Consider the following 13,391-nt stretch of genomic DNA (forward strand, 5'->3'; position numbering starts at 1 on the left):
GCAAACAGAATATATTCAATAGTTTATATTAATGAAAAAAGCACTTTTAGAGACTACTAATGTGACCACCTTCAGTGAAATGTGATGGTTTTTAATGAAAACCAACCCCACATGCCCTATTTTACAATTTATGAAAAAAAAAATCTAAAAATGGGTAATAGAAGCAGCTTGAATTTAGAAAGGAAAAACACACGTACACAAAAACAAACCTTATGGATCGTACTTTTCTGGAGTATTTTGTGTAAACAAACAGTGATTCACAATAAAAATGGGTCTGCCTAAAAAAGGAGTTTTCCTTTTCAATTATTTGCTTAACCTCAGTTTTGAAAGGTAAGAAACTAGGATGAACATTTAGTTGTCTTTCCAATAAAGAGACCCATTTTGGTTAGAATCTTACTAAAAGTGAGCCTTTTTGCTTCCTCACCACCCCTCAGAGTGTTGGGACACCTATTGTTTTCTTAGTCAAATTAATTTAGTAAATTTTGTAATTTTATGCAAAAGGGAAACTATAAAACCAGAATGAACCTGCTCAGTAAAAACCATAAGAGCCTTGTAGACATGTTCTGTTTCCATAGTTGTCTTTGCTGACCTCAATGTAAGTCACTTTTTAAAAACCTTTTTTTTACCCAGGGAACAACATTACAGCCTGGCAGTTCACATACTGATATCAGACTGAAATGATGGTTCTGAATCATAAAACATGTCATCAGTTTTATACCAAACCACCAATAACCTTTGTCCTACTTGCCAACCCTCCCTTTACTTGTCAGTATAAAGCTTACCTGATTGTGTTTCCAATTACAGAGAAGGGAGCCCCTGCTCTGCAAGCTGCAATTGCTTCATCTCTACATCTCCTGGCAACCTCCACTAACTTTTTACCATATTTATCCACATTGCCCACCAAAAATGTTTCAGAAGTATCGCCATGGTAGCCATTGTAATAGACCTATAGGTAGAAATGTCAAGATGTTTCTAGTTGTCAAATTCACTTTCTCAATAAAGTTATATTTTTAATGAATTATATATCTATTTTCATAGATTTATGTGTCCCCAGTTTCTTTTCTCTGACCAACCCAACTCACTAAACAATGTTATATGAAATTTATCTGTAAAATATAGGATATGAAAATACTGGACCTCAATCAAATATTTTTTAAAATGAAATTATGTGGTGAAACTGCAAAAGTTAAATAAACAAAGGACTATAATGTGCCAATATTTTAGCATTGTGATTAGTAATGACATTTTAATATTTTGAGTACAATAAGGTCTGGTGAGCATAACAATCTCATCCTCAAACACCATTTTGTAAAGTTCTTTATCACCAATGAACAAAAAATTTGGTCCAGGGAAAGCATACAAAAGATTATAAAACTAAAAAACATACAATATATTGGAAATAATTTTTTAAATATAGTTCGGGTTTCCCATGTATTTCTATGTATTTATTAATTCCACATTTTAGAAGTGAAGATATTATTATACCAGAAGAAATGAGAGAAATGCATCAATGCCCTAACATACAACAAGAGAATTTAATGCCCTTGTTTTAGAGTTGAGAATATTTAATAGTTTAATAATATTTTTGGTTGGGAATATTTAAGAGTTACATTATAATAGACTATAGTTTAATCTAGAAAATTTAGGGAATGATGTTTTCTGGTTAACTGAATAAACAGAGAGTTACAGAATCACAGAACTTAAGGCTGCATGAAACTTTAGTGATTATCAAGTTTAATGCCTCCTTGTATAAGTGTGAAAATTAAGGTCCAAGGTCACATATCCAATTATCCTAGTGATCTGGAAAGATTGGAACATATGGAAATTAGAAGAGTGCTGCTGAACAACAAACTTAAACATTTTAATAGAGTAAAATATACTTACAACTAAAATGATGCTGAACATAATTTAATTGTCTTTTAGTAAATAATAAAGAAGTAGTAAGAGCTCAGGGTCACCATCACTTTCAACATCAGGGATCACTGTCTATCACTTTTGGCAAGGAAGATAGAGAAGAGTGGCTTATTTCTTTACCATTTCTCATATCTGGAGACTATGTTTTGGAATAAATTCTTGATATCAACTTCTGTGTCATGTGTCTCCATTTTGAAAAAGTAGAATAAGGCATGTCTTAGTTCCATGTGCTTGATCTTTCTAGTTAAGTGAAGTCTTCATTAATAATGTTTTATTTTTATATAGTTTTTATATATAGTTTCATATAGATTTATATAGTTTTCCACAGATTTCAACAGGTTTGAGTGCCTAGTAATGCAGTATGATTTTAATCCTAATTTATAGATCAAGAAACTAAGGTTCAGATTATATTACACAGCAAGTTAGTAGCAGAACTAGAAGAGAACACATATCCCTAAATGCTAATTTAATGATCTTCCACATGGTATCTATATATTATGTCTTTCTACTTTTCAAAGTATTTTCATATCAATCTTCCAATTTAACAAAGAAAATACTTTGATAGAATAAACAAAGAACTTATAATCAGAGAACCTAGATTCATGACTTAACTCTGATGCTCACAAGCTAAGTGACACTGGGCAAGTCATTAAAATTCTCTCGGCCTCAGTTTCTTCATTTATAAAATGTTTCCCTTTTCATAGGGACATTAAAGGGAAAACATTTTATAATCCAAAAGTGCTAAGGTAAAGTGAATAATTATTATTATGGAAAATTTTATAAAAGGGCAAGACTTTGATTTTATAATTCATTTTTTGACAATGGAAAGATTAAATAAGATAAATTAAATGCCTTCCAAGTATGTGGGAAATTTTATAAAGCTGCTACTAAAGTCCATTCATCAAGTAGTAATGTATGCAGGAAAACATTTTTTAAATGATCAGGTAATTTTCATTTAGTGTGAAATATTTTTCTCTGAAAGTACATAAGATCATTTAAAAAAATTTGATGTAATAACAATATTTTAAACTCTACAATGACAACACTAAGTCTAATCATAGCTTCCATGTACAAAATATCTTTTACTTTGAATTTGATTGTTTTGAATTTTAAAAGCTCAATTAAAAGAAGAAAAACCTATTCTTCCTTTTTGAACAGAAGGAACAAATCATAAGTTTCTTTTCTATGAAAAATGTATAAAGTCAGAGAATGTAGTCCTCCAAACAAGTATTAGACTTCTCTGGATTTTTGGACACTTTGTCCAAAATTTCTAACTTTGTCAAATGAGTTTTGTGAACCTGAAGACAACCAGATGCCAGAAACATTAAAATTTTTGCGTAAACAGCCAAAAAAAGAGAGTATTCTTTCTTTGTTCAAAGAGAAATTAAGGATGATCTCCCTCAAAATATTCAGGATTTCTTTGGAGTAATTAAACAAATTAATAATCTCAAATTGGTTGATGGCTGAAGAAAGAGCCTATTAGGGAAAAAAGAAGATTTTATTCAAAGTATACTTTATAAACTACTTTTAAAAACATACACAGTTCTGAATTGGGAAGAAATAAAATTACATTTCAAATAAGTAGGAATATGGAACAAATCTTCAAGTCTTCTAAACAGGATACAAATACTTTGTTAGAAGTTCAAATTCATAATGGAAAAACAGAATTAATTTCAAAACTAAGATATCTACTACAAAAGACTTACTGGCCATGCCTATACATAAAGTGATATTTCTGAAAGGGGTGGGAGATTGACAATTCAAATAGCTGTCTATTTTCAAAATAAGTGATTTAATTCAGTCATACAAAAAGGCATACTAGGTGTATGCCTGATTGAACTATTTTCCCTTTTTCAAATGATTTATATGTATGGACAGAACACAGCTATAGTCATTTTATTTCCCCATACAATGAAAATGCATTTTACTAGCTTTCTCAAATAATTACCAATTGGTTTTTATTATTTATTAGGATTCTGATATATATATATATATATATATATATATATATATATATATATATATATATTATATATTGAAGGCAACAAAAAGCTGAAGATCCCTTAAAAATAAGTCACCTTTTGAACACATTGAACTGCAACAGCACAGATAAATCTATTTCTGAGAATAGTGAAAGGATAAGAGAATTATAAAAGCTTTGTATTTCTATAATTGAAGTTCCTACGTTAGATGATTTAGCCTTGTTATTTAAAAGTACTCTTATTAACCATTTGGTGAAAACTTAAGTTCATGGGGATAACTGCTCTCTGCTTGTGAGCTTAGATAGAGTCCAAGACTCTTTATACCAGAAATGGAACACAACACTACCTTCAGAGATTTTAATAAATGTAGGGAACACTGCTAGCAAGAGAGTTGCTGTCCAAATAGACTGACATACACAGGCCAATGTAGCCTCTAATGACAGAGTAAGATAATGACAGGCCCCACTCAAAATCAGCAGGAAGAGGAAGATCAATCTTGGCAGAGTGAAGGAAAAATGCTGGCTTTCTTCATGTTAGCTCATCTCATACATATCTATCTTCAGCAGCTGCCCAGTACTGCGGCGCTCTGCATTAACTACACAGTGGATCAATAACAATTACACCTTCTCAAAAACATGACACATAGCAGGATTGGGTTGACATTTCACTTAGGCCAACATTGATCTCAGTGCATCTGATTCCAGCCCTAAATTCAAGTCAGGCCTGGGTCTCGTTGGAATAAACACAGAGTTAAAAACAAAAAAGGAAACCAGCTGCTTGCTCCTGGGTTTAGAAGTAAACACCACGTCCATCTGTGCATTCCACATTTTCAATCTACTCTTCTTCCTGTTGCTACCAGCAATTCTGAAGTTGATCAAAGACTATTTTTTATATGATTTACTCACCGTGACATCAATGTTGATAATATCTCCATCCTGAAGAGGTCGACTGAAACATAAACAGAAAAAAAAAATAATGGTGATAGACAGGCCTCAATAAAAGAAGCATAAAAATAAACACCTAATGACTACCATCACAAAAACCAATGTAACACAAAGATAATTTGGAGTGGAGGAGGGAATAAATGGAATAACTATGTCTAATCTTCAGCTCTTGCTACTTAAGAGAACAAGTATAAATCACATGGATTTTTGTAGGAAACATCTAATTCAAACTTATTGTCAATGTGTGAAAACCTTCTACTGTTCATCAAAAGATCCTACTTATTGCTGGTCTGATATTGCTTTGCATGCAGCCCAAATCAAGGGATGATGGCCAATATTTGCATACATTCACATCTTATCATTATCATCATTAGAACTTAAGATGATTAAAGGAATGTTTAATGTACAAATCTACCATCTTTCTTTCCCCTCTTTAAAAACTACAAGCTTCTTCAAGAGACCTTAAGCTGTGGTTTAGAAGTGTTCTGTCAAATTAGAAGCAATATGACTTCATAATCAGTGCTTTACCACATGTAACTACAGAAACTTGCAGGTGGGTTTCAATTAAACCAGTGTCTTTCAACATGGGGCTGTAGATCTTGGTTTCAGGTTTTAGTGAGCAGGGGAACAATGTGTTATTAAGAAATGAATACCTGTCAGGAATACCATGACACAGCACGTTGTTTACAGAGGTACAAACGGATTTTGGAAAACCTCCATAGCCTAGAGGTGAAGGATAGGCGTTGTGACGGATTATTTCCTGATGAACAAGAGAATCTATCTCTTCAGTTGTCATGTCAACCTAAAACATTAAATTTTTATTTAAAGGTATGCTGAGACAGTTGAATCTATTTCTTTTATTTAATAAATATGATTGTGGTAGAAGAAATGCAGGACCATTTGTCTTGCCAAAAAACTCTAAGTACAATATTTTAATGGCTTACATGAGTTTTAACAGTGGTCTAAATTTTGAACCTTGCTGCTTAATATGTTAGCACCCATTATGAAATAGAATTTTTTTAAAATTTGAAGGATCATGGAAATTCTCTATATGCAATTAAATATTACACATGTTATTGTACCCTTTGGGTCCCAGAAATGTGCTCTTAGGCAATGCTCTCTCCTATTTTCACCACTGGTCAGAATTCTAGGGTTGATGTAATGTTGGAAATCAAGGGCTTAATTTGTATGATAAAGTTAGAAAACTAGGTCAACCTTGTATCCCCTAATCTGGGCAAAACATTAAATTGTGTTTGATGGAAACTGTGTGAAGATTGTGGACTTCCATCTTCTAACAACAGTCTTTGATATCATTCAAAATGTTGTTTGCTTCATTGGGTGATTTAAAAAAATCCATATCTGGTTTCTAGGACATAATTTTATTCTTGTCTATCAGTTTTCTGTAACTGTGGGGAAGCATCTAGTATCCTTATTTATCCATATTTTGCGCAATAAGCATTGGTAGAATTATATAGCATCAAGCCCCCTCTGAGAGTTCAATAAATACTTTACTGAATGAGGGGTTCAGCGTTTGATTTATTTTTATTTCCCCATTTCCCAAACAATTTGGTTCCCTTCTCCCCCCCACTGGAAGACATTTAATTGCTCTAGAACCTTCAAACTTATTATTCTGTGAGTGCATGAGAATATTTTGAAGATAAGTGGAGGAAAATTCTGCCCCAACTTATAATACACAAAGAAAGCTGGGATAAGAAAAATCATGTTCTTTGTTGTAAATTATCTACTACCACTACTATAATTGTTTCCCTCCTGGCCAAGAACTTGTCACTTTCACCCAATTACTCCCACTAAGAGTTCTTACCTACAAAGAAGTAGATGCTAACCAATATAACCTCATTTACAAATCTTTCTCCCTAAACCTGCACCAACTTCAGCAGAACTACAGGATATCCCAGGTAACCACTGAAGAAGCCTGCTATTCCAGAGACTATTAAAGGATGGTGAGAGCCACACTGTAAAGGCTAAAAAGTACATAACAACATAGCTACTCTGATGGGGGGCCAGAGCTTTCTGTACTCCAGTTGATAGTAGACTGAAGGGAGAGTATTAGGGAATGGAATCAGAAGACTTAGGGTAAAGACCCATTTCTGACATTTACTGTATAACTAGGCTAGATGCTTCATGTCTCTGTGCTTTGGTTTCCTTATCTAAGAAATGGGGACAACAATATTAATACCATGAAGGGGAAGCTGGGTAGTGCAGCAAATAGAATGGCTGACCCTTGAGTCAGGAAGACCAGAATTCAAATCCAGACTCATCCTCTTACTACCTGTATGATCCTGGGAAAGCCACTTAATCCTGTTTGCCTCAGGTTCCTCATCTATGAAATAAGCTAAAGAAGATACTTCAAGTATCTTTGCCAAGAAAATCCGAAATGGAATCACAAAAGAATTGGACACAAATGAGCAAAATTTTTATTAGTTTGTTGCAAAGATCAAATGATGTAACATATACAAAATGTTTTATTAATTGTAATGCAGTATATAAATATGAGCTATTATAATTAATCTTTCAGAGAAAAATAAACATCAAGGAAAAAGAAGATGAAAGATGAGATATAGCACAAAAATGATAGGGAAAATAGGAATAATTGTAAACTGAGGACAAATGGGGAAAGTTTCAAAGTCAAAACAATTTAGGTTTTTGATTCATTTAGTTAAATCTTACTTGGGGAAAAGCACTTCTAGAATTTTTCTGCTTAACCTTAGATACATATTATCATTCAGTAAATTTGATAGTTTAAAAATTAAGAAGCAATGTAACTTTCCTCCCCCACCAGAGCTAACATTGGATATACACAAAATAAGAGTTAAAAGTATTTTTTTTTTAAAGAAAAGTCTTCATAAATAGAGTCCATCTAAATTTTTATGAAGCTACTACCTTTAAACTCTTTCCAGCTAGAAGGAGGACATGACGGGCCAGCTGACAAGCCTGACGAAGCCCTTGAATCTGATCTTCCTTCTTAACTTCTATGCTGTCTCCCCAGTCTGGTACAATGCCTGTCGTCACATAGTCTGGCTTCTTTATGTGCTTGAAGAAAAAGGATTGAAAATGAAGATCAGAACCCTGAGCATGACAATGGGATCATTTTCTCAGATACAGCCTTTTGCTTCATGGCACTCTGCCCTTCCTGTGGAAGCATCGACCTCCCCAAACCAGAAGAACAAACCCTCAAGGCTGCCTCAGTGTTCCTTCTATTGCCCTTGTGAACTTAACATGGCCTGATAGAATTGACTCCACATATTCTGTTAACCTCATGGTGTAGAGATCTAAGTTAGACTAGAGTAAACTTCTAGTCAAAACAGTTTCATTTTTTCCCCTCCAAATCCATGAGAAACATCATCATCCTTAGTGAAAGATGCTACTAAATTTCAAAACAGCCAAATGGCTAAATAAGAACACATCAATTTAACATAAATATAAAATTTGTACAAAAGTTAACAGTTAAATGGATATATCTAAAAATATGGCTGTCAACTTCATTGAAAAAGTTATCCTTTTCTATTACTTTGCAACCATTTCCATGCAAAGAATAAAGGAAGAGGTGGAGGCAGAAGGAGTTGACAAAAATAGATCCCTTAAATCAAAATTATATATAATATTTCTGTTATTCATCATTAAAAAAAATAAATCCACAAGCCTGCTCTTAGAAAATTTACATTAATTATCACAACTTCTTGGTCAGGACTCAGAAAATAAATAACAATGTTGTACACACAGAGTTTCTTTCAGTCTCAAAGGATTCCTCGGCATTTTACAAACTATTTATAGAAATTACTGCGTAAGTATGATTTCATAGTACACAGTAATACTACACAGAAGTTTAGGACAGGAAGCTGAGGAAGACAACACTATTCAATTGAAAAATCAGAGTAAATGCTGAATGGCATTGAGGTTAATGTCTCCTCCTCTCCATGAAAAACATGATGCAATTCTTAGGGACCTCAAAAAGTTCTTAACATTAGTTTTGCCTTAAGGGGAAGTACCTCCAAAAAGCATTCTGATTCGAGCTCTGATTTGTCACTACTTTATTGTGGATAAATAAATATTAGCTCTTCTGAGACTACAATGTAAATTTTCTGTAAGACCTTCCAAGTTTCCCTAAAAGAATTTATGACCAAGATTCAGTTCTTGTGGGTAATATGCTAAAGTCAGAGCTTTAAACAAGAGCACAGGCAATGGTTACTATTGGGACTATGATAAAGCAATGTGTTGCCATTTCAATAGGTTTTTATTTTCCAACCTAGTAAGTTAAATTCTTACTCCATCATGGTTACTATCAAGTACTAAATCCCTATTCTCTACAAGATGTGAATACTTTGCTCTGAAAGTGAATAGTTTTTTTTTTTTTGTTGTTTTTTTTGTCTACTCAATCTTAGGAAACTTTATCAAAAAAATGATATTTTTAACTTTTAAGAAACAAAATATTCTTGGCATAGATTTATTATAAGGGGAAAATACTAAATGAAGGGGAAAAAAGTCTGCCTTTATGATGAGTGTTTCCTTCTTTTTAGCTTTTCTGATCCTTCCCACATGATTCTTATGCCTCCTTTTGAATTTTGAAAAATGGGACCAATTGCCTTTTGGAAGGATTTCAATTCCCTGAAAATCTCAAGGATACTTGAAAGTTTAACATCCTATTTTACTTATTCTAAAGAAAATATTTTAAAGTAGCATCAATAATAATAAAAATATGCAAGTAGGGTTTAGGAAAGATATATCACAAATCAATTTTAACACACTTCTTTGAGGTATCTCCAACTCAGAACTCAAATCTTTGCTCTTACAAACAAATAAACATGATATATGCTTTGTTCAAAATATCAATGCAAATTCAAATACTCTGGAAGAGCTTAGAGTCTTAATGAGCAGATTCAATCAATGCCTGGAACTTCTAACACTAGTGTTTTTATGTCAAATCACAAAGCATATAACAGACACATGATGCACATGCCCTCACAATCAAGAGAACAAATCAGTGTACTTGATCCTTTGTGTAGCCAACCTTTCTAGGGCTACAAAAAAGTAGCAGAGAACAGGTTTCACAGTACCTGAGGAACTGGATGAGCTGAAGAGACTGCAGCAGGCAAAACTATCCTATGGGATGTGTATTTTTGTCTTTGGAAAAAGAAATATCTTCTTTGCTGATTGCTTGTCTGCTTGTATAAGTAGACAGGGCTGACAGGTGAACAGAAAACTCTAGGGTAGCCAGTCATGTGACCTTTGAGGAAAAAATGTATTTAAAAACAAAGAAAAGAAATATATGTATTGCTATGGCAAAAAAAAGCATGACATTTAAAAATTATTCCATATTTAATTGATTCCAAAAGACAACTCCCTAGATGGAAAAGGAAAGGATATAGTCTGTTGAATTTTAGCCCACAGAATTATTATCATTATTATATATTTAGCCCATAGGATTATTCTTTTTTATACTATTTATTGTAGCATATTTATTAGCAAGTAGGTTTTTTTAATGTTTGGCAAGAAAAAGTCCTGAACTATAAATATTTGCAACCATCTTGCTATGTGTCAGATCTACAAAAAGATTTTGTGGAATATATCTGGTAAAGAGAGAACCAAGAGGACCCTTGATTCAGGTCCTTGTTTGGATTATTTCACACTCAGTCAGACTGATTTTCTTCCAAGTTACACAGACCAACTGCCAGAAGGACCCTTTGACCTTGATCAGATTACTACGTGTTAAGTTGTATACAGTGGGGCATTACAATGAAACACAGTGGCAAGTGTTTGAGACAGATAAATCAGAGAATAGCAAAAATTTAGGGCTTCATACAAAAGGGTAATGAGCACAAAACAAAGATAGCATTAAAGGGTCCAGAACTGACTCCCCGGCACAGACCCGTTGAGAGATGCGAGAGACCAGACAAACCATTTAGTTTTGGACTGAAACTGTGACAGGAATAGAGCACAGTGTACTCTTATAAAATGGCCCCAGAAATCAAATGTCTAAATTGAATTTGAAAAGGACATTATTCCTGCCAACTCAGCTAGTTAGTAAGTCAAGTCTTTTTCATGGAGCTCTTTCAAGCACTTTCATCTGTAAAATAAGGCCTGGTTTTTGCTAACTGGTTTTAACATTAACTAATATTTTTAAAAGAGTTAATAAGACCAAATAAAACAGTACCAATAGAAAAGCAACATGGTGATGGTAGAGTGCCAGGCCTAAGTTTCCTCACTTAGGAGACTTGTAGAAAGGGGATACTTTTAGCATTCATCTCAGTAGGTTGTTATAAGTTAAATAAAAATATATAATGCTTTGTAAACTTTTGCTACATACATGTAAATTATTCTAAAAAGACTTAAACATCAAAAACTTTTTAAAAAGACTTCTTAAATATACCTACCATACACTAATCCGACCATACTAATGAGGAGCAAAAAACATAGGATGATTCCAGTGATACTTCTAGGCCAAATACAACAAAGGGATTAAGGAAAAAGGGAAAAGATCAATGTGTATAAAAATATTTATGGCATCTTTTCTCATAGTGGCAAAGAACTGGAAAATAAGAAGGTGCCAATGGAGAAAAGCTGAACAAGTTATGTTATGTGAATGGAATGGAATAATTCTGTGTTACTAGAAAGAGACAATTTCAGAGAAATCCAGGAAGACTTAAACTGATACAGAGTGAAGTAAGCAGACCCAGGAGAACAATTTATTTTATAGAATCAATATTCTAATAGCAATTTTGAAAGACTTACGAATTTTGGATGAAGAAATCAACCATGATACCAGAGGACTGATGATGAAAAATGCCATTTTCTTGGAGAAATATGGATTATTATGCAGAATGAGACACTTTTTCCCACAAGTCTAATACAGGAATTTATTTCACTCAATTGTGCTTATTAGTTATATAGTTATTAGTTTTGTCTTCTCTTTCTTTCAGTGTTGAAGGAAGGTAGGAAGGAGATAATAAAAATTAATAAATAATAAAAACTTAGTATATATATATGTATATGAATGAAAGAACATATAGGAAAATATTAATCCTATTTCCTTCATTAAATTTGTGATCTTGGGTAAACTATTTTATGTTTCTGTGCTTCTGTTTCTTCATCTATAAGTGAGATTTTATATTTATAACTACATTTATACAGCATTTTAAAGTTTGCAAAATCCTTTTGCACACCATTCTATTTTCAACTCGAATCAATCCTGTGAAGTAGGTTATACACACACACACACACACACACACACACACACACACACACACTCACACACACACACATATATATTCATTATGAATATACCTATTTAACAGATGAGGAAACTAAGGCATAGAAAGGTTAAGTTATTTGTCCATGGTCCACATAACTAATAAAGATAAGAGTTGGAATTTGATCCCAGTTGAGCATGCTCACCACGATTCCACACTTTCTTTTTCTAAAGACCTCACAGGATTATTATCAGTATGAAATGAGACAAAACTCATGAAAATATTTTGCCCATTTAAAAATTCTATATAGGAATCAATGTTGTGCAATGGGAAACACCAGACTTGGTGTCAGAGGTTGGGATTAAAATACTAGCTCCCACATTCCTAGATGTATGACTAAGCTTTATGAACCTCAGTTTCCTTGTCTGTCAAAAGGGGGGAAATGATTAACTAATGCCTTGCTATGAAGAAGGTGCTTTGCAAATCTTAAAGATCTCTCTATATAATGACTATCTCTGTTGTCATTCTTGAACTCAAGATATCTTTCTTACTGAATTGGTTTTTTCCAAAAGGCTGACAGGGTTTTAGATTGAATCATCCTCATTGTCACTCTTTGTGATCAGAAACATACATTTATAAGATGCCTGGTTCTGATAAAGGATCCAATCTGTAGCTATTAAAGATAAATTATTGGGGTTTTGTTTGTGTTTTGTTGTTGCTGGGTTTTTTTTTTTTAAGTTTAACTTCTGTATCCCTTTTGTTTGCCAATGTTTCCAGGCTGATTACATACTACTTTCTCTCACTTATGTTCCTGCCAAACTGTCCCACTCACTGTTCATAGTACCTTAGATTCCATCTTTTGCCAGGCATGGTCTCCTTCAGCTTCTTGAAACACTTCTGTTTAAGGCTCAGTTGCCTTTAAGAGTGCTTTTATGATTTTCATCTGTCTCCCAAAATAGCTACAACTCTGTATGTATGAATGCATGTGTGTGCATGTACGAGTGCATTCTATTTACAATATGGGAACATGCTGCAATCCTCTAAGAGAATATAAACTCCTCAAGGGCAAGGACTCTCTTGCTTTTGTATTTTTATCTGCAGTGCCTAGAATAATACCTGACATATAATAGATTCTTAATAAGCATTATATACATATATATATATACATATACACATATATATGTTTTTATCTAGTTTTTTTTTTGTTTTTTTTTTTTAAACTTACAACAACCTAGAATCTAACTCCTGACATAGACATCATTAGTATCAGACTACAGGCAACTAAAGTACACGGACAAGACAAGCACTGGACACTCAATAACAAAACACCTCAGTCACACCCAAAG

General features: G+C 33.2%; 1 protein-coding gene across 2 annotated transcripts in view; it reads right to left on the minus strand.

Annotated features, from left to right (window-relative positions):
• The window catches only part of METAP1D (methionyl aminopeptidase type 1D, mitochondrial), an 89,645-nt gene that overhangs the window by 10,892 nt on the left and 65,362 nt on the right, over positions 1–13,391 (minus strand). For both annotated transcript variants that reach the window (XM_074303122.1, XM_074303123.1), the window contains 5 exons: positions 9,913–10,082; positions 7,742–7,891; positions 5,494–5,642; positions 4,802–4,844; positions 783–946 (listed from right to left, as the gene is read on the minus strand). In XM_074303122.1, the coding sequence (XP_074159223.1) occupies positions 783–946; positions 4,802–4,844; positions 5,494–5,642; positions 7,742–7,891; positions 9,913–10,082 (676 nt within the window). The remainder of the gene's footprint in view (positions 1–782; positions 947–4,801; positions 4,845–5,493; positions 5,643–7,741; positions 7,892–9,912; positions 10,083–13,391) is intronic.

This window comes from Sminthopsis crassicaudata, chromosome 3 (genome assembly GCF_048593235.1).
Source record: "Sminthopsis crassicaudata isolate SCR6 chromosome 3, ASM4859323v1, whole genome shotgun sequence".
NCBI lineage: Eukaryota > Metazoa > Chordata > Mammalia > Dasyuromorphia > Dasyuridae > Sminthopsis > Sminthopsis crassicaudata.